This window comes from Dryas octopetala, chromosome 7 (assembly GCF_963921425.1).
Source record: "Dryas octopetala chromosome 7, drDryOcto1.1, whole genome shotgun sequence".
NCBI lineage: Eukaryota > Viridiplantae > Streptophyta > Magnoliopsida > Rosales > Rosaceae > Dryas > Dryas octopetala.
Genome location: NC_141372.1, coordinates 8,771,269 through 8,795,241, shown reverse-complemented (window position 1 = coordinate 8,795,241; position 23,973 = coordinate 8,771,269). Strand labels below are relative to the sequence as shown.

General features: G+C 37.6%; 5 protein-coding genes across 5 annotated transcripts; 4 read left to right on the top strand and 1 right to left on the bottom strand.

The window, feature by feature from the left end:
- The first annotated feature begins 1,884 nt into the window (after positions 1-1,884).
- On the top strand, positions 1,885-2,684 carry LOC147279365 (putative calcium-binding protein CML29). The gene has a single exon (XM_086251598.1). It carries the CDS (start codon positions 1,941-1,943, stop codon positions 2,412-2,414), a length of 474 nt encoding a protein of 157 aa, XP_086107724.1. The 5' UTR covers positions 1,885-1,940; the 3' UTR covers positions 2,415-2,684.
- Positions 2,685-5,158: 2,474 nt separating this feature from the next.
- Positions 5,159-7,285, top strand: LOC147279364 (mogroside I-E synthase-like). Its single transcript, XM_086250205.1, has 2 exons — positions 5,159-5,848; positions 6,433-7,285. The coding sequence occupies exons 1-2, from the start codon at positions 5,201-5,203 to the stop codon at positions 7,162-7,164; spliced, it is 1,380 nt and encodes a 459-aa protein (XP_086106331.1). The 5' UTR covers positions 5,159-5,200; the 3' UTR covers positions 7,165-7,285.
- Positions 7,286-9,035: 1,750 nt separating this feature from the next.
- Positions 9,036-10,287, top strand: LOC147279363 (small ribosomal subunit protein uS13m-like). Its single transcript, XM_086250207.1, has 3 exons — positions 9,036-9,175; positions 9,648-9,875; positions 9,961-10,287. Exons 1-3 carry the CDS (start codon positions 9,107-9,109, stop codon positions 10,120-10,122), a joined length of 459 nt encoding a protein of 152 aa, XP_086106333.1. The 5' UTR covers positions 9,036-9,106; the 3' UTR covers positions 10,123-10,287.
- A 1,276-nt stretch (positions 10,288-11,563) lies between these two features.
- LOC147279362 (small ribosomal subunit protein uS13c-like) lies at positions 11,564-12,454 on the top strand. The gene is made up of 3 exons (XM_086250206.1): positions 11,564-11,743; positions 11,839-12,063; positions 12,159-12,454. Exons 1-3 carry the CDS (start codon positions 11,630-11,632, stop codon positions 12,321-12,323), a joined length of 504 nt encoding a protein of 167 aa, XP_086106332.1. The 5' UTR covers positions 11,564-11,629; the 3' UTR covers positions 12,324-12,454.
- Positions 12,455-14,777: 2,323 nt separating this feature from the next.
- MCT1 (MEI2 C-terminal RRM only like 1) lies at positions 14,778-16,142 on the bottom strand. The gene is made up of 3 exons (XM_086252532.1): positions 15,604-16,142; positions 15,163-15,430; positions 14,778-15,083 (listed from the first exon to the last, which is right to left on the bottom strand). The coding sequence occupies exons 1-3, from the start codon at positions 15,945-15,947 to the stop codon at positions 14,931-14,933; spliced, it is 765 nt and encodes a 254-aa protein (XP_086108658.1). The 5' UTR covers positions 15,948-16,142; the 3' UTR covers positions 14,778-14,930.
- Positions 16,143-23,973: the final 7,831 nt, after the last annotated feature.

Sequence of the window (23,973 nt, the reverse complement as noted above, 5' to 3'; positions counted from 1 at the left end):
TTTGTATAAATACAATTCATGTTTTGTGTTGGCGCACGTGTTCAACTCTGGGCCTCAGGCCTCTCTGCTACTCAGTCTGGTTGCCCAATAAACTCTGTTATTCTGATCCTGATCCATCAGAACGTGGGCAACAAAAACTTAATGGCCAAGCAATGTTTTAAGAAGCCCAAAGTCGACCATTTATTTTTGTATATTTTATTTCTTTTTTCTGATAAAGAATTCAAGGGTTTAGAGGCGAGATTACTTAGCTACGTACGTAAGTTTCATTAATGTCGTTTCTTGATGAACTCTCACGCACCCACTTGGTATAGTAGTTTGTGATGTGTCGTTTGCTTCATTTCGACAGATTTAGTAGATTTTTTATCAAGGTCATTGGATGAAACGTATTTGTGACAGTGCGCATTGCGCTTTGCGCAAGCACAGCACTTTCGGCAAACAAGGTCGTCAAAGTGAGGATTAAGCTATTTTTGTTTTTGTTTTTTTTGTTTTTTTTCCAATAATAATGATTTGAAGCAATAATTCGGTCTTACACAATTTAAGGTATATTGTGTCAAACGTATTTGAGGAGGAGAATTGTGAAAGCCTCAGTTGAGTACAATTCAATATATATATATATATATATCAGGCTCCTTCTGTTGAGGTATACCTCAACTTATTTATGTTGAGGTATACCCTGTTGGGGCCCACACGAGTCGTTTTGTGTCAATCCGAACCGTTCAATTTTTACATCTCCGTAGATAGATCATCCTTGCAAAAAATTAGCCAAATCGGAAATCATTTGCCTATCTAACTTTGATCAAATAAATGGACGAACCAAATATTTTCGATAAAACCGTCCATTTGTTTTATCAAAGTTAGATAGGCAAATGATTTCCGATTTGGCTAATTTTTTGCAAGGATGATCTATCAATGAAGATGATCATTGCGAACGGTTCAGATCGACACAAAACGACTTGTGTGGGCCCCAATAAGGTCATACCTCAACATAAATAAGTTGAGGTATACCTCAACAGAAGGAACCTGATATATATATATATATATATACACATGAATGTATCCGGTGCATAATTGTGTGTTTGTTCAGCATGAGTTGACGTGAGACATACGACGTAACTGGGGATCCATCTGGCAAAAGCGTGGTAAACCCTCCTTGCAGTTGCAGTGAGCTTTTGATCCCAATTCCCATGGCGTTTCTTGATCCATTCTGTGGGCACCGAAAGTGGCAAAACAACACTTACAAGAATAGTGCTTTTCTAGAGACGTGGAGCATAGTGCTTTCTAATTTGCTGGTTCAAATTTGGGCCGTCCTTTATATATTATCCAGCATCTACTTCAGGCCATACATCCAAAAACAAATAAGCCCATTACATAGCCACAAAAGTCCAGCCTTTTTATTAGAATCACACATTAAGACATAATTTCATCTAATCACAATCACAATCACAATTGACACCAACAACATATAACACATCTTACAAAACATCATTCTGTAGTTTCTTGTAACAATGCTTGTAAGTGGGTATCACTTTCTTGAAAGAATCAAACAGAGCAACTTGTGGAAGCTAATTCCTTGAGCACTCAATGTGACATTAAAGGGATTCTCACATGCTTTATTTCATGAATTTTTCATATATTGATTTCTAATTACTGCTCATAGTTTGTTCTTTCTAATTTAATAATTGAAACCAAAAATTACTGAGGTACATTTTGAATAAGCTTCACTATTATGGAGACTGTCATAATCAGCCAGAATAAGCTTATCCCAACAAATTGGGATAACACTAAATAATTCACAAGCATAAGAATCCACTCTAGCTTTTGTTCCCTTCCAACTTCGATGGGAATCCCCTTTTGCACAATATATATACAGTTAGGAATGTGCCAACAAAAATGCAAAAAGAACACAAGTCCCACTCCCACACAAACTTGAACCTACTCCCATGGCTCAGTTGAGCTCTCTCTCAGCAGAAACTGAGACACTGAGCCAGGTCTTAAGTCTAGTCGAAGCATTTCGAGCTTTTGATGCAGACAATGATGGGAAAATTGCTGCTGCAGAGCTTGGTGGGATTCTGGGGTCACTTGGTTACAACCCAAGTGAGCAAGATGTGAGAGCAATGATGCAGCAAGGGGACACAAACAAGGATGGGTTGCTGAGCATAGAGGAGTTCTTGGAGTTGAACACAAAGAACATGGAACTTGGGGGTCTTGAAAATGTGCTTAAGAATGCTTTTGAGGCCTTGGATGTTGATGGGGATGAGGTAGTGACTGCAGAGGAGCTGTATGAGGTTATGGGAGATGATCTGGGATTTGAATTGTCTCTGGAGGATTGTCAAGGGATAATTGCTTCCATAGATATAGATGGGGATGGAGCTGTTAGCTATGAGGATTTCAAACTTATAGTTAACTCCCTCTAAGATTCCTTAGTTTTGTATGGTCAATCTTATAAGCAACTACATATATAAGCTTAATGGGTCAAATATAGGGTTAGTGTTCTTAGCCACATATCAGTCATGTTATGTTGTTAGACTACCATCTGACACCATAATTTACAAAAGTTCATCTAATTGATGATCCAAATTAGTAATTTGACACATTTCCCATTAGATATATATATGAACTTTATGTACACCATATGCCATGCTAATGTCCAATCCTTTCTGAAATAAACTCTACTATTTCTTTAACTACAGCTGCTTTATTTCTAGCACTCTGTCATTCAATCTGTTCCACATAACGAAAGAAATAATGAACAATTTCATAATGATACACTAAAATATTGATTGTTATAGGCTTATATCAACACAAAAAAACAGTGATTGTTACATTTTTTTATATATAAAATCATATACAAAACAAGTATACACTTGGGAGTGCACTGTTTCAAATTTAAGAGAGCCTAGACACACTCCTAATAAGATTTCATGAGCATCTATATACAAACTTTTTACCACAATTTCACCTATTAAAGAAAAGGGTTTATTTCATATTTAGTATCTAAACTTTGATCATTGTATTAATGTGGTACCTATACTTTTATTTGTCCCAATTGAGTACCTAAACTATTATTTTGTGTCTAATAGGTACTAAAATGAATTTTTGTTAAAATTGTCAATAAAAATTAGGGGCAATATAGTCAAAGTATATTTTAATTATTTTCTTTATATGTTTAAAATTATTAAAAAAAAACACACAACAAACAAAAAAAAGTTAAAAATTAAAATTAAAATATAAATTTTTTGAAGTGACTATATTGCCCCTAACTTTTGTTGATAATTTTAACAGAAATTCATTTTGGTACCTATTAGACACAAAATAAAAGTTTAGGTACTCAATTGGGACAAATAAAAATTTAGGTACCACATTAAGATAATGGTCAAAGTTCAGGTACTAAATATGAAAAAAAACCCTAAAGAAAAGTAACAACTCAACTCAGGGTCGGCCCTGAGTTATTTTGAGGTCCGGGATGAAAACTTAAAGTGGGCCCCCGATTTGTACACATAAGTAATTGCTACAAGAAAAAAGTAGAATATTAAATTAAAAAAAATTAGGGGAGGCTATACAGACCACTCAAAAATGCTGAATTGACCACTATTCTTATTTATTTTACAAATATTCCTAATATACCCTTAATGTAAATAAAAAAATTTATTAAAAAAAAACCACAAAACCCCATCCCTCCCACCCACCCGACCAGTCACTCTCTCTATTCAGTGTGTCGCCGTCCGGCGATCAGTGGGGGCAAGACCACCACCAATCAACTCGCCTGCCTCTCCTCTCTTTCCTCATGGTAGCCTTCAAACTATGAAAGCCCAGAAAACTCGAACCCAGGCAAAGACCCGATCGGGCCCTTCACTGGCGATCTTCCTTTTCTGGCGGAGTTGAGACGTTGGACCACTTGGGTTTTGTTCCCCAGGTCACGGCGAGTCCAACCCTGGTCTTCCCTTGCTTATCGGACCACCGTGCGCGGCTAATCGACTTCGTGAAGCTCTGCGGCTTTCGTTGCCGATTCCGACAAATTCCGGCGACGAATTGGGTCGATCCATGTATGGTTTTCGATCCTCTCGTTGTGTTCTTGCTGTTAGTTAGATTGGTTTGAACCAATTATGGGGAGGGGTGGTGGTGGCAGTGGTGAGGTCTGATGGTGGCAATGGGTGAGTTGTTAATGGGGATGTGTTTTTTTTTCTTTAATGCAAGGGTAAAATAGGAAAAAATGGGAAAAAAATCTTAGGGTGGTCAATTCAGTATTTTAAGGTGGTCGAAATAGCCTCCCCAAAAAAATTATATAAGAGGTTTCTCAAGTTGATGGAAAATTAGATATATCAAATAGTAAAATTTTCTCATTGTTTGACACTGCCTTGACTCCCTCGTTAGCTTCTTTGAATTCGAAACCAAACCCAAATTCAAACGATCAATTGAAACCCTCCCCACCCACCCACTACCAAAACTTTATTATTGTTTAGTTAAAATGAGAAAACAAAAAAAAATCAACGTATATAGATATGTTCAAGATCTTTGGATTTCAATATTTTATGATCCTTAGTTAGATTAAGATAGAATTCATTTAATTTAAGACTTGCAATAAAAAATAAATAATGAAAATGTAAAAATTGAATCTTAACTCTACATAAATTTAAATTAAAACATTTGAATATGAGCAAAAAGTAGAAAAAAAAAAAAAAATTCCGTTTGGACTGGCACTTTTGTTCTCACTTCTCACTAATAAAATCAGTTTGTACCAAAAAAAAGAAAAAAAAAAAAGAAAAGGAAAGTGACCTCAGCACAGCCACTTCCGTGATTTGAATTTGGGTTGCTAAGGGGAAAAGCAATGACCTAAGCAATGACTTAGCCAACAGCCACAGCCACAGCCACACACTTGTTGTTTACATGTCTGCGGTCATTGGAATAAATCTTCTATGGGGCATGCCCCAGTAAGGCATGTCTCACATGAGATGGGACCCACAATTATTGCTTAGGTCATTGCTTTTCCCCTTAGCCTCATTGAAGACTCACTCCGGTCATTGCAACAATGAAAGAGACGTGTTATAAATTATAATTGAATAAAACTGAAAAAATAAATCGCTTTCTTATTCAATTATTCAACAAAAATAAACGCCGATTTATTTTTTCAGTTTTATTAAAACAACAGCAACACATACAGGCAGAGTTGCAAGAGCAAAGAGGGAGTGATCTGAACAAAGGAATGGAGAAAGAAAAAGAAAGAGCCCTTGAAGTCCATGTACTTGTAATTCCTCTTCCTATCCAAGGCCACATAAACCCAATGCTCCAATTCTCTAAACGCCTTGCATCTAAAGGTCTGAGAGTGACATTGGTCACCACCTGCTCTAACACTGAGGCCATACAATCCCAAGTGAGCATGGTCAGGGTTGAGCCAATTTATGATGGATCTGAGTCTGATCATCATGACCCTGGTAAAGTAGACAACAAGCTGGATCGGTTCAAAAGCATTCTGTCACAGAGATTGCCAGAGCTTATTCAGCAAGAGAGGAGTACTGGCTACCCCATTAGCTGCCTTGTGTATGACTCTGCCATGCCATGGGCCTTAGACATAGCCAAAGGTCTGGGCCTTTCTGGGGCATCATTTTTCACTCACTCTTGTGCTGTTGCAACTGTGTACTGTAATGTGCACCAAGGAGTGCTTAGTGTTCCCCTTAAAGACCCTGCAGTTTCATTACCTGGGCTCCCACCACTTGAACCACATGACCTGCCCTCTTTCATCTATGATCCAGGGTCCTATCCACACTTTCTGCAGTTGGTGATTAGCCGGTTTTCAAACATTTCTGAAGCTGATTGGATCTTCTTCAACACTTTTGATTCCTTGGAAAAAGAGGTACATAATCCACAAACTCTCTTATAGGCTTAAAAAGTTTGGTACAATTTCAATAACTCATTTACGATGTTGTTTTGACAGTTTGAAGAGAACTTGAATTTTTAGTTGATTCACATATGGGGCTTGAGGCTTGTGGTAATACCCAATTGACTTTCACTCTATAAACTAAACTATAATTGAGCAATAGATTCCTTTGCGTTTTTGCTCAATAATGTGAATAGTTTTTCTGTGTATTTTGAGTTTATGGCAGAGACTAGGATCCATTTGAATGGAAGTGATAATATTACCTAGCTATGAATATGACTGAACTGACAGCAACCAACCAGTCTTCTTTTGGATTATATATATTAGGTTTTTGTACTATAACCCTACAATACATGTTAGCTTGACAACAATGCTCCTTTGAAAGTGACTAATATAACCACATCTTTCACAGAGTCGGATCCACTTATAGGTAAGTCTCACTCATGTGAGAGACATGGTCTCACATAAGTGAATCTCACATTATAAGATATGCGGTCAGTAAATATAGTACAAATAGTTTTATTTGAAGCTTAAATAAGTGACACACTAAACTTCATCAGGTGGTGAATTGGATGAGAACTCAATGGCCAATCAAGACAATAGGACCAACCATTCCATCTATGTACTTGGACAAAAGCTTAGAACATGACAAAGATTATGGCCTCAGCATCTCAAAACCAAGCGTCGACACTTGCATCATGAAGTGGCTAGAATCAAAAGCAACAGGCACAGTCGTCTATGTATCATTTGGAAGCATTGCTAATGTAGGAGAGAAGCAGATGGAGGAACTAGCATGTGGCCTAAAAATGAGCAACACCAACTTCTTGTGGGTAGTCAGAGACCCAGAAATCAAAAAGCTTCCTAGCAATTTTGCAGAGGATGTGACATCTTCAGAGAAGGGTTTAATTGTGGCTTGGTGCCCTCAGCTCCAAGTTTTGAGTCACAGGGCCATAGGCTGCTTCATGACACATTGTGGGTGGAACTCTATACTTGAGGCATTGAGCTTGGGAGTCCCAATGGTGGCAGTGCCACAGTGGACCGACCAAACAATGAATGCCAAGTTTGTAGCAGATGAATGGGAAGTGGGAGTGAGGGCCAAGGTTGATGATCAAATGGGAATTGTGAGTAAAGAAGAAATAGAAAGATGCATAAAAGAAGTCATGGAAGGAGAGAGAGGGAAGGAGTTTAGAAGGAATTCAATGAGGTGGAAAGAATTGGCTAAGGAGGCTGTAGGTGAAGGTGGGAGCTCTGATAAGAACATTGAGGAATTTATAGCAACTCTATGCAAGTAAATTAATTTCTTGTAGCAAAATGAAATCTGTTTGTGACTTTGTGTATGTTCAAATGTTGTTTTTAGAGCATTATGCCAAAGATGTTGATGTAAGCAAACATTCCTTCATAGATTTCCAGGAAGTGTTCTAACCAAAGTGATCAAATTTCGTGCAAGTAACAACTCCCTAAAGTTAGCGACTCACCTATTTTGTGTTCCTATATCCTCTAGGCTACTACAACTTCTTGGCTTAAGATAATCCCAACTGCCAAAGCAAAAAAGATCACCAAAACTTCAGTTTTAAACAACACATCCATGTGATCATGTCAAATGTGTGGGTTTCCTTTAGTCTAATTAATAAGTCCATCTCCACAAGTTGTCTCTTTCCATTCAACAAACATATTTGACAAATTAAGAAAATGATACTAAAGATGAGCAGGTGGGTGGTGTTGTTAGTGCTTACAATGTACCCACCTCTCACCCTCTCTGGTAGCTCAAAAAACTCACCTCCAAAGGAGCCAACCATGGCAAACCAACAACAGCCACAAGCAAGTACTGGCTGTTCTGGTTCGACCCAGAACGGAGGGTGGCACTTCCGGAGCGGGTGTGGGTCGTCCCCTAATGGGCGTTGGAATTGGGGTGTGGGTTCGGATCCTGGAGGCACCACTTTCAGCTATGGCTCGGGTGAGGGTCGAAGCCCCGATGGTGGTGGGTTTGGATTTGGGTGGGGCAGCTCATCTTCAACTGGGGGTGGTGCAAGCGGAGGCAGCGGCAGCAGCTTTGGATTTGGCGGTGGCTCTGGTGATGCCAATTACAACAACAATCACCATAACGATCACCACAAAAACCACCACAACGATCACCACAAAGATCACCACAACAATCCCCACAAAAACCACCTCAAAAATCACCACAACAATCACCACTCTGTGCATGGAGCTGGAGGAAGTCACTAGCTAATGTATGTTACAAAAAGAAATGTATGGTCATACAACAATTCTCCATTGCACAAAGGCAAGGCATAATGGAGAATTGGTGATAAATAATCTTATTGTTATCCAAAAAGAAAAATACTCTTATTGTAAGTTTATAAATGTGTAAGTTAGCATAATCAAGTTCATTGTGTGACTTCAATTTTATTTGTTTTGTTATTGGGACTATATAGAGGTATAAACGTGATCTATATACCTAGTGTTCAAACAAAATTTGCTAAATCACCAATTTCATCCTTATGAAATATTCGCTAGAGTGGTTATTTGAAACTCGCTAATCAATTTGTAAAAGTGGTGGATCGATCATACTCTGGTATTTCAACTTTCACATGTAAGGATGCTTCGATTGACAATATTTTATTAGCATTTTTTTCATTTTTTATTAATCTCATTTCCAATAAAATTGTTTATTTTAAGGTGTAGAATCACCATTTGAAGCTTAAATTTTATACTTTAATTCTCAAAAACCCCAAACTCAAGAGTTAAATTTTAAAATCCAAACAATGAATGAGTCTTGATTGTTTTGCACCTGAATAACATACAAAATTTGGACTGGCCAACCAAGTGGCGTTATTCACAGTGTGGTTAACCGCTTAAGAGAAGGTATGGCTAAATTCTTTTCCTTTTCTTATCTTTTCTTTTTCGGTACAATTTTTTTTATTAACTTAATAACCTAGAGAGCAAAGTTGGTTTTTTTTTTTTTTAGTTATGTTGGAAGAAATTAAACTCTAGACTGATAATAAGGGATTAAAGTTATCTGTGATTAAAAATTTTAATTATATATAGAAACTCTTTGTTATTTTTTCATAAAAAATACCAAATTCAAGTGAATGACCCTTATTGGAGTGGGCCAAGCCCATATGAAAAATTGAAAATAGGCCCGGTTCAGTAATTCGCCGGACAAAATCCCTAATTCTTGCCTGAGTGGAAGATTTGCCCGAGCAACTTACTTCAGAACCAAAAACGACAGAAATGTTTGGGTTACATGGTGCAGTAGCAATCGCTTCTAATGTTAGTCGTCGACTTCTTCAATCCGTACCGGTGAGTTTCATCAAACTAATTGCTTTTGTGAATTCAAAGGCATTGGCTTTAGGGTTTTTAGGGATTGAGGTTTATGAATGTGGATCATTTCAAATCTTTCCAATTCAATGCTTTCAAACAAAACCGCTGATTTAGGGCTTTTTCTGGGTTTTGAATGAATATTTAGGTTCAGTTCTCATGGGATTGTTTAGTTAGCTTTCTAACTTATGCACCCAATTGGGCATAGGTTTATTTACTGTGATTTCATTTGAACTTGTAGTTTACTTACACATCTTGACTAAAATGGTGGGCATTGTGGTTTTGATTCTTTGCTTTCCATTGTAAGCATTAATTCAGATTCTAAGATCCCAGAATTGTGAAAAAAAAAAAAATAAAAAAAATCTCATTCCCAATTGTTTTCTAAGCATTTAAAATTGGGAAGGTTACAGATTTCTATGTTGGTGGCATCTAAGCCTCCTGTGTTTACTTGCAGTTTCATGGGCTACGCGCCCAATGCATCCATATAAAAGCAGGAATGGAGATTCCAGACAATAAATCCCTCGAGTTTGCGCTTCCGTACATACAGGGGATTGGCAAAGCCAGGGCTCGCCAAATCCTATCCGAGCTCAACATGGAGAACAAGCGTGCCAAGGAGTTGACTAAGAGAGAAGTTGTTGCTCTGGGGGATGAACTCTCCAAGTACATAGTTGGAAGGGAATTGGTATAACTCTGGCTTTCTCTCCCTCCCTCTCTTTAAGCACTACTTGGATGCGAATCACTAACATATTTGATTCTGGGTCTTTCAGACGGCTCTTGTTGAGAAAGACGTAAGGAGAATGATAGACATTCAGTGCTATAGAGGGATAAGGCATAGTGATGGATTGCCGTGCAGAGGGCAACGCACCAAGACCAATGCCAGGACCAGAAAAGGTGGTAAGGTGGTTCCTTATGCAGCAAAGAGGAAGTAGCCACTTCTTTCTGTGTAATTAGTGAACTGCTATCTGGGTTTCTCAAAGGTACTCAGTTTGGAGTAACAAAATTGTGCTACTTTTGCAATTTTTGATATTTGAAGTCTTTCTTGTTGGTGTTTTACAAATTATGTGCAATAAAGCCTCCTGTTGCTCTTTCTACGATTTTGGTTCTTAATATCATATGAGATTCCTTTTAAGTCTTCTTATCAACAAGAATTATGCTTCTGCTTTAGTTTCTTGTAATTTGAAAATTGTTGACATCTGAGCTTCTTGGGTTTGGATTTGAGCGCCACACCTCTACTTAATGGAGCCTTGGTCATAGCTCATAAGGAAGCATGTTAGTGGTCGTATCTCTGTGTCTTGTGGTGTTGTCTGAATTGTTAAACCTACTTCTGGGGGGTGATATTATAGGCAGTAGCATGCATATGCCAGAAAAAGACCTTGTGCATTCTTATATGAGATTCAACAGGGACACATTCATCACATTATGCGCGAAATTTAACACACTTTTAAAAGTGGTTTGAGATGCAGACACAGCATCATTCTAAAGCTAATCTTCTATTTATGTGCGAAATTCTTCCCAAGACACTACAAACTATCATCTTTTTCGCAAGACTGTTAATGATATATGATTTAGTTGATAATATTTTCACTTTTACGCATAGCTTTTGTTAGACTGAGTTTGATAAACAGTGATCCTGATTTCATGGAATCTAAGGTTTATGGAATTGGTTGAAGGGATTTTGACCAATACTGATTTCATTCACCTACATTTTGGAATCACAGGCATAAATCGCGGGGTAGAAATAGAATACAGGAAAAGTAACAAAAGGGATTTACTTTGTTACCTGATTGACTACTCTCTCTCTTTTTCATTGGCCATACACCCCATGTCTCTTCACCTTTTATGTAAAACCAACCTTTTTAATATTATTCCATAATCAAGCATGAGATCACTTGGGATAAATAATAATTAAATTCACTAAAATCAAATTCCCAGTACATTTCAAACAAACAGTATATCATAAATTTATATTAAACTTAACAACAGATCTTGACCAACTATACCCATAAACCAATCATCATCGGCCCATGGATGATGCAGCCAATGCCTTGCTTTGGTTTTTGTATGCAAAAGATTAAAACTTAAAAAGAAACAGAGCTATGAAGATCATTGAACATGGAACAATCAAGACAAAGTGACAAAAGGCAAAGCCTTTCTTTTCCAATTTCCACATGGCTTGAAAAGTAAATCACAAATGCAGTGTTTTGTATTCAAGGTAAGATGAAAGCAGAACAAAACAAAGAAAGAAACTAGAACCATCTTTCTTGTCTAGAGCTTTTTGGGCCCATTATATAACATTTTCTGTATGGGCCAACCTTGGGCTTGGGCTTTTAAGTTAGGAAAGAAAAAGAAATGCATCCAGAAGGATAAGCCGACCTCGACCCCTTCGTCTTCATCCACACACAAACTCTCCCTCTCACACACGCAGTGTTCACAAAAATGGCGCAGACACTGGCAATGCCTCTGGCACCCTCGCTCTCTGTAATCTGCAACGGACGAAACCCTAATCCCCTCTGCAACACTCTCTCCTTCCCAATTCGAAACCCCACTAAGGTAATTTCACTTCAAATCCACATTTCAAATACTGGGTCAAGCTCAAGCTCAAGAATTGAGGCTTATGGTTATTGGGTTTCTTCGATTTTTTACAGGTTGGTGGTCTAAGAGTGACATGTGTGCGTGTTGGTGGAGTTGAAATCCCAAACAACAAGAGGGTCGAGTACTCTCTTCAGTACGTTCATGGAATTGGGCGTACCAGAGCACGCCAAATCCTAGTTGACCTCAACATGCAGAACAAAATCACCAAAGACTTGTCTGAGGAAGAACTCACCACCATTCGAGACGAAGTCTCCAAGTACATGATCGAAGGAGACTTGGTAAACCTCAAAGTTCAAACTCGCTTTCTTAGATTCTCTCTGTTTTTGTTTTAGGACTTTGGGTCTCACGGTTATGGCTTTTTTGGGTGTTTTAGAGGCGATTCAATGCACTGAATATAAGGAGACTGAAGGAGATTCAGTGCTACAGAGGGGTTCGACACATTCAGGGCCTGCCTTGTAGAGGACAGAGGACCAAGAACAACACCAGGACTTTGAAGGGTAAGAGGGTCACTGTTGCTGGAAAGAAAAAGGCCCGTTAATTTGAATAATCATCTGGGTTTCAATTCTTTTTTCGTGTAATTGATGATAAAAATTCCATTGGCTGGATCTGTGTATTGGGTTAGTGTTTAGTAGAATCGCTTTACTTGCTTAATGAAGTTGTGTTCTGATCTTTGGAAGTGCATTTGGGATCGTTGTATATTCAGCCTTCTGTCATGCCTTTTTGTATCTTTCTGCACTGATTTGAGCTCAATTTTCTTCAAAGTAGTGTTGAAAAAATTGAGAAGGAAATGTTGTCTAATGTCTTGGCCACGCCATGAAATTAGGATGTTCTTGAACTTTTCAAATGCTATGAATTTGAATCAAAAGTCATGACGAAATTGTTTCAAAATTCAGAACCATAATTCCTATCTATACGTGTGAAAGTTTTCTCAAGTGTTGTCACACTTATCACTTTGTTCTGATAATCCTTGTCTTCTTACCAGTACATCTAATATGTTGCATGCTTCATTGTGTTCTGCTGCCAATTCTGGAATTTTTACTGCTAGCATTGTCCAGTATGTATGTATGATTGTTATAATTTGAGTGTGCAACATCTATTAGATAGTTGATAGCACTAGAATTTTGTGAAATCACCACTTCCATTTTGTATGCATCAGTCAATTACCACTTCCATTTGATATGCATCGGTCAATCGGTGCTTCCATTTGATATGCATAGGTCAATCACCACTCCGTTACAAACTTCTTTCTTGATTCTTTTTACTCTTTGATATCTCCATCCTCTTCACAGCTAGATAACAAATATGTCTTAGCCATTAGTCAGTCATAACTGAAAGTTACTTCCTTCTCTAATAATCAGAATGCTTTCCATACATGATATCACTAAAACATGTGAATTTTGACTGTAGTTTGGTTTATTTTGAACTTGAAATATGAGTATGCTGTTCTGTGGCTATTACTTTGCATCTCTACCTACTCAACTCAAGCCTTGATTTTTATGTTTTATGTAGCTGTTACTCTGATAATAGTGTTCAAATTAGCAAGATTTATAGAAAATATGTTGTTTATCTTGATTTGTTATATATTTCAAATGCTCCCTCACTCCCTCCCTGCCTTTAAGTTGCAGTCCCTTGACTTATCTTTAAGTATTTGCATGTAATTGATAATTGTGAAATTTCAGATTTCACAACAATGTTCATGGGTTGGATGAATATGCCAATAATGAAAATTATTGGTTGTCAAGGCTCAAATTTTTGGTTGCTTCAAAAAATAAGGCTCTACATTTTGGGGATTTTGAACCAGAAATTCTACTCAATTGCTTATTCTCCAGTATAGATATCCACCCCTCCTCAAAACCATATTCTGCAACAAACTTGAGTTAGGAGAACTTGCTTGCACTTGAACAGTTGTAGAATCAACCGGATTTTATCAACTAATAAGGATCTCCTATCCATTTTTCCTACCATGCTTTGTACAAGGCTAAAGTCTTAGCCATTGAAGAGAGTAGAGAGTGAGAGTAGGGAGAGAGAGGAGTTCAATGGCTAAGATTTTAGCCTTTTACAAAGCATGATAGGAAAATGGGTAGGGGATCCTTGTCCGTGTGTGGCGTATATAACTTCTTTGAATTTCTGTAATCAGTCTTTTACTAAATGTTCTCGTACACTTAACTAGCTTGGGTTGCTATTCAAAGCAGCAAATAAGCGCAATGTTGGAGGAAGATGGTTTAAACACAACAGAACATATATATTCTGTACTGGATGACAGTGCAGTTCACACTCAAAGTCACAAAAGGAGGACAAGAATGGTTATAAAATCCAACTCCTTCCAAACAAAATATAAGATAAAAAGAATAAAATGAGAAAGCCAAGCAAAGTTTCGAGATTGTAGACCTAAGCGATTTGTCCTTTTGAAGATATAAGCTCAGACCAAAGCCTAAGAATTTATTTGACCAAAAAAAAAAAAAAGCCTAAGAATTTGGTCTTCCCTCCATTGGGGAGTCCGAATCACCACTGGACATGGTCCAAAATCCCCATTAGAGTATCTCTTTCTTCACATGCATCAGCCTCACGTACGATTTTAAGGTCTGACTCATGAAAAAGAATCTCATATTTAAAGCTTGGGTTTGAATCCTCCGGTGGAATTGGCTCCACTTCCTCAAGCCGAGTGCTGAATGCGACCAAATATGGGTTTTGGAACTTGGATTTTTAGACAAACAGGAGATGCTTACATGAGAGATTTTTGGCATTGTCGTTTGGCACAAAACATATAGGCCAAATTGCTAGGGCATGAGGACATCCATTCGATAAAGTAATTAACACGAATAAGACTAACCTCACTTGCATGCTTAATATCCTGAACAACTTTTAGTAAGAAGTAAACAAAATATATACTTCTCAAGAAAGAAAAAATAAACCAAATCATGAAAAATGAATGCTTAAAAACAATTAGTAGTTTATATGCACAACACATGAATAGATCTCCAAGGAAGCTCCATATAATGCGGAACAAAGTAATGCTACACGAACCATATATTTAGACCAAATATTTCGACATTAACTGGTTTAATGTGAAGTTGGTCTGAAAATATAATGAGTTTAGCATCACCAATCACCATTGTCTTGTGAAATGATAGAGTCGATCCTTTTCTTAGCTATGGGGTTTGTTGGCGCATTTGCCCACCGGAATGACTTTCGGGCGGGTCGACCCGTCACAGGCTGGAGCTACCACCACCGGCAGGTACTCTTCTGTATGGCACCAGAAGATCTTGCGTTGGAAATTGGCCCTCAAAGCATCCGTGCCCTAATAATAAAACTAAAAATGTATGTCTCAAGGCTTAAAAAATAAAAACCCAGATAATTAAAATTTAAAATTCAAGTACCTGGATTTTGGCACAGGTAACTTGACAGATTTTGTTGTTCCGGTTGACAGGCCACTCCCAGTTATGAAATCGCTGGTAGAACTTGAATGCTGCAAGAGCAGTGCTCAAATTCACAATCCGATTCTTGTACCAGAACTGGTTCAAGTCCATGGGCAAGTAGACAAAATCGAACCGGGATATCTCGGACCGGTCCAACTGCAACGCACCCAATTGGTTCTGGTTCTCTTCCAGGCAGTGGTTCCGCAGAAACCTCAACAAATCACTCCTCCTGCAGTAAGTGTCAAGTAAACATTGGGATCGATGTCGTTTTTACACTCAAAAATGTATTATGGTGACAAAACGGCCAAAGAACAAACGACAACAGAGCCAGGACAAGTCCCACTTTTATATGGTTTGAAGTCAAAGATTGCAGAAAATTAAAACAGAGCATGTCTGGTTTACTTGAACTGGTTGGGGATGTTCTTGATCATCACCGTGGTTGTGGTGGAGCTCTGTAATTGGTCAATACTTGAAGGCAAGGGAATAACTCCACCGCCAGAACCCAGAACAGACTGCTTCTTGGGCTTCCTTGAGCTCCGAAACCGAATCGGAGCCCCGAACCTGCTGTGGCTCCTGCCCATGTTCTGCCTACGTGGCAGCACCACCCTTTTCACGGCCATTGTTGATGGATAGTGATGATTTTGGTAGATACAAAACCGCAAAATGTGGTGCTGACCGTACGACGGAGAGAAGGGTTGGGCGTTTGGATTCAGTTGTTTATTATAGCCATTTTTTGAGTAAGCCATGGAGAAGGACAAGGGTTTGGGGTGTGCTCTGAAAATGGAGAGTGGGGGTACCCTTTTAAGCACTCTGTTGTGAATCAGACGGTGGGGATTCAAAGATGAGGAGGCTACTACTGGCTGAAAGGGTACAAGAGCTAGGCTTTTTCAGAGCAGAGTGGGTTTTGGTTTTGTTTCACATTTGTGGGATAAGAAATCCCTGTAATCCCTGTAATCACAGTTGTTCTCACTCCATTCATTACAAGACAAATCTGATTTAACATGACGGCGTCAAATACAGAGACACAGAGAGGAGGGAGAGAGGGAGTCTCTCGTGCTGGCACACGTCGATACTCAGACTTGTTCTCTCCAAATGTCAATTGGTTTCAACTCTGAAGATCATTAATAACACTCGAACAAAAGAGCCATTGGAAAGATGAAAGATATTTTCAAATTATTATTAGAAGATCAATTTTGGATTAGAGGTCTTTAATTTGAACCGATTAAGTTCAAAATTGTTTTAGTGGGAGGATGTGATAGTTGAGGTGTATTTATTATATTTATTATTTTCTTACAATGCATTATATATTTATCTATATCAATATGTTGTCAAACTCATGTCAATTTACCTCAAGGATATAGTACGATATTATTTTTTTATTCAAAAGTAGTGATATAGTAAGATTTGTTGTTCATAATATGGTATGGAGGATTGATAGTTGATGCATATTTATTATATCTTTGTTCTTTTACTAGGCATTATAACATCTACTAGTGTGATTTGAGAACAATGTTCAATTAACACATTAAATATAATACGAAATTTAATCCTTTTTAGCATTACTCCTAAATTTTGTACATAAATTATGGGTTAGGATTATCAAAATTAATTTTATTATTTTTTGTTTTTGATAATGTGTCAAATGGGTGTGAAAACCAAACCTGTTCCTCATTCTGCTAACTTGTCCATTACATATATTTTGCTCAAAATGTCAAGGACATGAATTGCAGTTTATTCCCTGTGTTGTTTGATTTCTATTTTCTACTGCTAATCAAGGTTGGTGTAGTCGGTTTCATCAATTTAAAACTGCATTTGACTCTCCCAATAATTGGTTCACCGAGGATGAAGTTGGTAAAATAATTATGACCTTCAAGATGGGAAACATGTTATCATTGGCTTAATTCAAACTTGACATATTTGGGAGGCTTTGGTTGGTACTTGTTACATTCATTCATTGCAACCCTGGATTTAATAAATTCGCCCTCTTCTTCTCTTTTATCTCATGTTGTTTGTTACTTTGTTTCATATTCCTTTTATATGTATAAATTATAATCAATCAAAAGTTAAGTACACCACTATGGCAACTGACTCTTCTTTGTTATCTATTTATTTTATAAGCCAACTTCGAGAAATAATTAAAATGAGTGAAATGAATTAGGATTAAAAATTTTAAATAAGTTAAAAATTCGATTTCTTTCAATATAACACAAAGAATAGTTAAATATAGAGTAGTTGATTTACCCTTTCATTTATATGTGGTTGATAAGTGTGAAATTTAGATTTCACTAAAATGTTCATAGCTTGAATGAAGATACTAAAATGTTCATAGCTTGAATGAATATGCCAAATTGCCAATAATCAATATTACGAGTTTACCAAGACTCTAATTTTTAGTGATTTTGAACCAGAAATTGTACTGTATTGCTTATTTCACAATATCGGTGATTTATTTTCAAGCACGTTTTATCTTACGTTCAAATAGTGTTTTTGAATCTCTTACTCTTTCGCTCGCACACGCTTTCCAACATATATAAAGGATGGTCAAAGCTTGCCTACTTAGGTGAGATGATGATTCCGTTTGTTTTAACAAAAATCATTTTCCAAAACCTGAGTTTCATATTTTCTGATTACTTTTGGTAAATGGAAAATCACCCTATTTGGTGGGAAGAAAAAAAAGTTCATATCCAAAATACTTTTTATAGTCTAGATTACTAATCTATATGTTTATTATCTTGTTAGAAAATTTCTTGGCATGTCAAAGCACAAAAATAACATATGTGTAATGACTGATAATAATATTAATATTTCTTGACGCCAATAATCTATTTGATTTAGTAAATTACACTCCTTCTTTTTTTTTTGTTGAAATAGGTCTTGAGTAAAAAAAACTCAAGACAGATTATAAATATCAATATCTTGTCATACCTACATAATTTCTTTGAATTTCTCTAATCAGCTTCTTTTGCTAAATGCTCTCATATCATGTCTTTTTAGCACTTAGTTTTAAATATTCCGAAGTACTAAATACTTCAAAGATTGTAAACCCCAAAAACATTATTATGAAGAAGGGTTTCGAGCTCTACAAAAATGCCACACTACAAGACTTTTTTTTTTCTTTTCTGTGATCACATGAATGAATTAACCAAAACGGTGCATTGACTAAAAACAAGAACAAACCAAAACGGTGCAAGCCTAAGAGTACAAACGAAGACACAATGAGCCAAAAGCCAAAACAAATCAAACAACTGTCAAGAAAGTCAACCCAAATACAAAACAAGCCAAGTTTCGAGATTCCACAACTAAGCGACTTGTCCTTTCACAGTTTCACGAATTAAGCTAAGAGGCTAACTGGCTAAGACCACACCCGAGCATCACAAGTTTACGAATAACATCATGATAAGGGCACTCAACAACAGATGATAGATCAACGGATTCGATCAGGACATCCATGGCAATCAGGAGTGCTCAATTTGTTTCTTATTGCCAACAACAAAATTCGGGTTATTATAAGAATAATGCTAGACTAGATATACCATATTTTTCAGAGAAATAATATGCATGTAATACTAATAATATAACAAAACTGCTAATGCTAAACTATGGGATAATATTTTTAAGAGTTAGATTTATTTTCTTGTTTATTAATTTTAACCATTATGTTAAATTCAAAAGCTTGATGTATTATTTCTTAACTTGTTTCTCAATTTAAGTTCTTTAAATAAGCACTTCTGAATACCATCCCTATCAAAACAGAAGGATAATATGTACTTTGCCTAGGACATGCACTTAAAAAAGAAGGATGGTGGCCTCGCAAAACTTGCCAATAAATCGTTTAGAAAATAGCAACCATACCCTAACGTTTCAAGAGCTTTCTCCAATTCCTACAGCAAGTTTAGGAGTTGAATAAAATGAAGCTTAATCCATAAAGTCTCCAGGAACTTAATACCCATTAGGTAACAACAAAAACTGGCAGCCATTTTGGTGCGGGTGAAGGTGAAAAAGCAGTTGTGGGATTGCAGCGATTGCTAAAACTGTACGAGGATTCATCGAAAACGACTTGGCGTTGTCGTTTGGTACAAAACAAAACAGATAAGCCAAATTGCTAAACCTAACTTGCATCGTTAATCTCAACAACTTCGTAAGAAATACATAAAACTTCTGAAGGAAAAAAAAAAAAACAAGAACAAACTTAAGATATCTAGATATTTACCGCAAAATTAAGCGGCAATTAGTAAAAAGGTCCAAAACCTCTTGCAGGCAAGGCTTTAATTCTCTAATATAGTACAGCACTATACGTTATTAAGCAACTAAATCATAAAATAACCAAACTACTAATGCTTAAACACATATATGCACTAATGCTTAAACACATATATGCGACAACAAATAATCAAAGATATTTTGAATCATTTGTCGCGTACTAGACTAATTTCTTAAACTGATTAAATACAGGCAAAGGAACAACAAATTTTGACACAAGTATCTGAACAACTTTTCATGCCTACATTACCTTGAACGAAAGCTCACTAACGTGCTTGTGATTTAATGATTGTGCTCGTGTAAAATCAATTGGTAATAGGTAGAGAGGCTCAAGACTTTTAAGCACATATGCTAAGCTCTAATTTTCCGATGTGGGACATTGCTCCACATTACTCTCAACACGCACCCGCACGTGTGGCGATATTTTGAGCCTTACACGTGAACAAATTGTATTGGGTGACGTGGGAGCACGTGTGACCGTTGGGCCTTACACGCGGATAACCAAGCTCTGATACCATGATATAATTAGAGCATCCAACCCAAAACCAATTGATAATAGGTGGAGAGGCTCAAGACTTATAAGCATATATGCTAAGCTCTAGTTTTCCGATGTGGAGCAATATTTCCGATGTGGGACATTGCTCCACATTACTCTCAACAAGACAATGGGAGTTCATGATCACTTGATGGTGATAAAAATATAGAGCATACGACTTGGAGCCCAACATATCTTCATTTCGAGGTATGAAGATGTTATTTGCAATTTTAAACCCTCCTTAAAACATAAACTAACTTAACCACCGGAGTGATTTCTTTATTTTGTAGGTACCTCCTCTCCACTGTCATTGTCGGCAACCAAAAATAGTTTTATGCTTCACAATTTTAACAAATGAAGATCACTCATTGGAGCCATTTCAACCGGAGATTCAATACTCTTAACAAGTAACAACATCAAGTAAGAGTATAGAATATAGACCGAATGAAGCTCCCCAATATATTAAAAGAAATATTTTTTTTATTTTAAACAGTTCACAGCACATACTAATCATACTACACTCATAAGTCATAACACATCACACACCTATGTAACTATGTTGTTTCCATTTCACCCCAGAGACTAGCTACCACTACTGCCGGGGAGACAAATACAAAGAAAACACATAAAACTCATCCAAGCTACACCTATACATTAACAAGGACAGACAAGGAAAATGAAACCAAATCAACCCCAAGTTAACCCCTCCGATGTTGTTTTTCATCAGATGAAATGAGTAAGGCTAGAGAGCACGCCACACCAACTTCACACCCTATTAGCTGTGATATGAAGGTGTGGAGGTGTGGTACCTTTACTGCGTTGTCAAATTAAAGACCCATCCCATTTCTCAAAATCGAGCTTTCTTGCTGCCCCGTTTGCCCACCGGGTTCACTATTGGGTAGACCGACCCGTCACAGGGAGGCGACACCATCACCGGCAAGTACTCTTCGGTGTGGCACCAGAAAATCTTGCTCTGGAAATTGGCTTTCAGAGCGTCCATACCCTACACACCGAACTCAGAAATTAAAAATTAAAAATTAAAAAATCAACGCAATACTCAAAAGAACCCAGATCATTACAATTAAAAACAAAATGTTTAAATTTAATTGATTGATTTAACAAACCTGTATCTTAGCACAAGTTATTTCACAAATTTTATTGTTGTTGTTGACGTTCCACTTGGTGTTGTGAAACTTGCGGTAGAACCTGAACGCTCCAACGGGAGTGGTGAAGTTGACGAACGCGTAGCCGAGATTGGCAACACGCTTCTTCAACCAGAACTTGTTGAAATCCATGGGCAGGTACACAAAATCAAACTCGGATGGATCGTGATCGTCGGACTTGGACGCACCGTTTTGATTCACTTCCCGGCAGTGTTTCTTGAGAATACAAAGCAAATCACGCCTCCTGCAGTGTATCGCATTATTATTATTATTATTATTATTTTGCAGATGGACGAAAAGCCCAAAGAACAAACGACAGATTAAGTGAAGTCAAAAACACAGAGCTAACGTGAACTGGTTGGGGATGTTCTTGATCATGACTGTGGTTGGGGTGGAGCTCTGAAGTTGGTCAACACTTGAAGGGAATGGAATCACACCGCCGCCGCCGCCGCCGTTACTGGTGACCTTGTTCAGCTGCAGCTGCTCCGAGGGCTCGATCTTTTCGGGTCGGTTCTGGGTCTTTTGAACCCATTTTTGAGCCCCTTTGCCACAGCCCAGAATAGGAAGCTTGTTGGGCTGCCATGGGGTCCTCCTCCGCAACCGCATCGGAGGAACCGCCCGGACTCTGCTGAAGCTCTTGGGCTTACTTAGGTGGCTGTTACGCAGCACCAGCCTTCCAGAAAGACCTGGAACCATGTTTTGTTTCATCATCTTCAAATCATTACCCACCACTGTTATTGGGTAAATGGGTTGACCCGGACAGTAATATCCGGGTTGATAATGACTTTGGTGGAGAGAAAAGGGAAGAGGGAAAATTTGGTGGTGCTGAGCGTACGGAGGAGGAGGAGGAGAAGGAGGAAGAGGAAGAAGCCTATCTACCATTAATGGTGGGTACGGCTCAGCATTGGGGTTCAGTTTTTTACAGCCCTTTTCTGAGGAAACCATGGGAGCAGAGGAAGAGGAGAAGAAGAAAAGAAGGGGTTGATGTTGATCATACCGCTCTGGGGGTACCCTTTTAAGCATGGCTGGCTGTGTGATCGGACGGTTGGGATTCAATGATCAGGAAGCTACTACTGGCTGAGGGTAGCTAGGTTTTTCAGTATTCAGAGTATGGTTTTGTTTCACATTTGTGGATATGAAATCCCTGTAATCATGAAAATTGGGACTGGAGCTTTACTCACCATGTCTTTCGCATTTAATGCAGTCTCTGCCCACTACTCCATTACCAGACAAATCCCATATACATTGGCGGCGTGAGATACAGAATTACACAGAGAGAGAGAGAGAGAGAGAGAGAGAGAGAGAGAGAGAGAGGGGGGGGGAGAGTCTTTCATGGTTCAATGCTTGCACACGTTAACACTCATTTTACTCTCTCCGCGTTCCTAAACACCCAAATGGCACTTGCTTTGAACTCTGCAGATGAATAATAGTGAGAAACAAAGAGTCTTCGCCAATCTCTAGGATATAGTGAATTGTGATAATGGTGCTAATTAGCGACTCCTCAGTAAAAGTTTGCATACTGATATATTAATTTGGATATAAGAAAAAAACTTATTTGAAATTTGATTTGGGAAGTGAAATCTTACTAAATTTATACCTAATTAATTTAAACTCATTTATTTCTATCAAGTAAGATAATGAAACAATGATACATGTATTAACATATTATTTGATGAGTTTAGCATTATTATTACACTTTTTTTAATTAAAGATATGGAATTTGAGCTGATAAAATTCAAACTGATTTTAACTTAATTGGAGGATGTGACAATTAATGTGTTATTTATTAGGTTTATTATTTTTCTTTCTAGATTATTACATCTATATGGTGCGATAGGTTTATTACATAAGCAAAGCAATAATTAATTTATTTTAATTTAGCTAAAAGGTGAGATAGGTTTTCTTTTTCTTATTATAGAATATTTATTAGGGTTGGAATCAGTACGGTTATAGAAACAAAAACACATAACTGATCTCCGACTAGTAGCGATCGAAATGTCATTTTTTATATCCATATCAATCCGATGAGTGTCGGTATTTTGACGGTCGGTTGTTCGACTACTCTAGTTGATATCAGTTCTAAGTTGGCTTACGTACTGACCTACAACAAAGGGAGGAAGCTCGAAGGTCGAGCTCGGCGGTAGAGAACAAAATGCACGGAGAACTGGCTCTGCATTGCGAAGATGTTTGGGCACTGGGCGAGCTGTGGTGGTGAGCTTGGTGTTGTTGCACGTGGGCTGCTAGTTGAGGCAAACTTAGTCTTAGCGCGAAGAAGGTGTGAGCTCAAGGTGGCGCCATGCACAGAGAGAGAGAGAGAGATATATATATATATATACACACACCATAAGTGGTGGTTGAATCAAAACAGTGAAACACTGCCAGCAAAGGACCGGTCAGAGGAGGATCAGTCGGTATCGATGTGCCAACGGTTCGGAATTTTCCAAACTACCACTGCCACCGACAAGGTTGATATCGGTAAAGAACCACCGGCCGGTGGATCAATTTCCCTCCCATTCGATTTTTTCAATTTTGCTTCGGGAGGTTTGTCGGTCAATTGCGGTTTTTTGGATGAATTTCTCAGCCCTAAGATTGATAGTTAATTAATCTATTAATTTTTTATTAGGCACTAGTAAATATACTAGTGTGATTTGAGAGCAATGGTAATACATCTATCATATTGTCAATGCGATAGAACAAAATAACTATCATTTTTTCAATTAATATAGTAGAAACTATAATCATTTCAGCATTACTCATAATGTGTACACATTTTTTGGATTATGATTATCAAATTTAAATTAATTAATTTTTTAT

Bases quoted from the DNA above. Each gene is read 5' to 3' on its own strand.
- LOC147279365 (XM_086251598.1), top strand. From the start codon at position 1,941: ATGGCTCAGTTGAGCTCTCTCTCAGCAGAAACTGAGACACTGAGCCAG.
- LOC147279364 (XM_086250205.1), top strand. From the start codon at position 5,201: ATGGAGAAAGAAAAAGAAAGAGCCCTTGAAGTCCATGTACTTGTAATT. The intron at 5,849-6,432 runs GTACATAATCCA...AAACTTCATCAG, and splicing joins TTGATTCCTTGGAAAAAGAG to GTGGTGAATTGGATGAGAAC.
- LOC147279363 (XM_086250207.1), top strand. From the start codon at position 9,107: ATGTTTGGGTTACATGGTGCAGTAGCAATCGCTTCTAATGTTAGTCGT. The intron at 9,176-9,647 runs GTGAGTTTCATC...GTTTACTTGCAG, and splicing joins GACTTCTTCAATCCGTACCG to TTTCATGGGCTACGCGCCCA. The intron at 9,876-9,960 runs GTATAACTCTGG...TGGGTCTTTCAG, and splicing joins ACATAGTTGGAAGGGAATTG to ACGGCTCTTGTTGAGAAAGA.
- LOC147279362 (XM_086250206.1), top strand. From the start codon at position 11,630: ATGGCGCAGACACTGGCAATGCCTCTGGCACCCTCGCTCTCTGTAATC. The intron at 11,744-11,838 runs GTAATTTCACTT...GATTTTTTACAG, and splicing joins CAATTCGAAACCCCACTAAG to GTTGGTGGTCTAAGAGTGAC. The intron at 12,064-12,158 runs GTAAACCTCAAA...TGGGTGTTTTAG, and splicing joins ACATGATCGAAGGAGACTTG to AGGCGATTCAATGCACTGAA.
- MCT1 (XM_086252532.1), bottom strand. From the start codon at position 15,947: ATGGCTTACTCAAAAAATGGCTATAATAAACAACTGAATCCAAACGCC. The intron at 15,431-15,603 runs GTAAACCAGACA...CACTTACTGCAG, and splicing joins AACATCCCCAACCAGTTCAA to GAGGAGTGATTTGTTGAGGT. The intron at 15,084-15,162 runs GTACTTGAATTT...TTTTATTATTAG, and splicing joins TTACCTGTGCCAAAATCCAG to GGCACGGATGCTTTGAGGGC.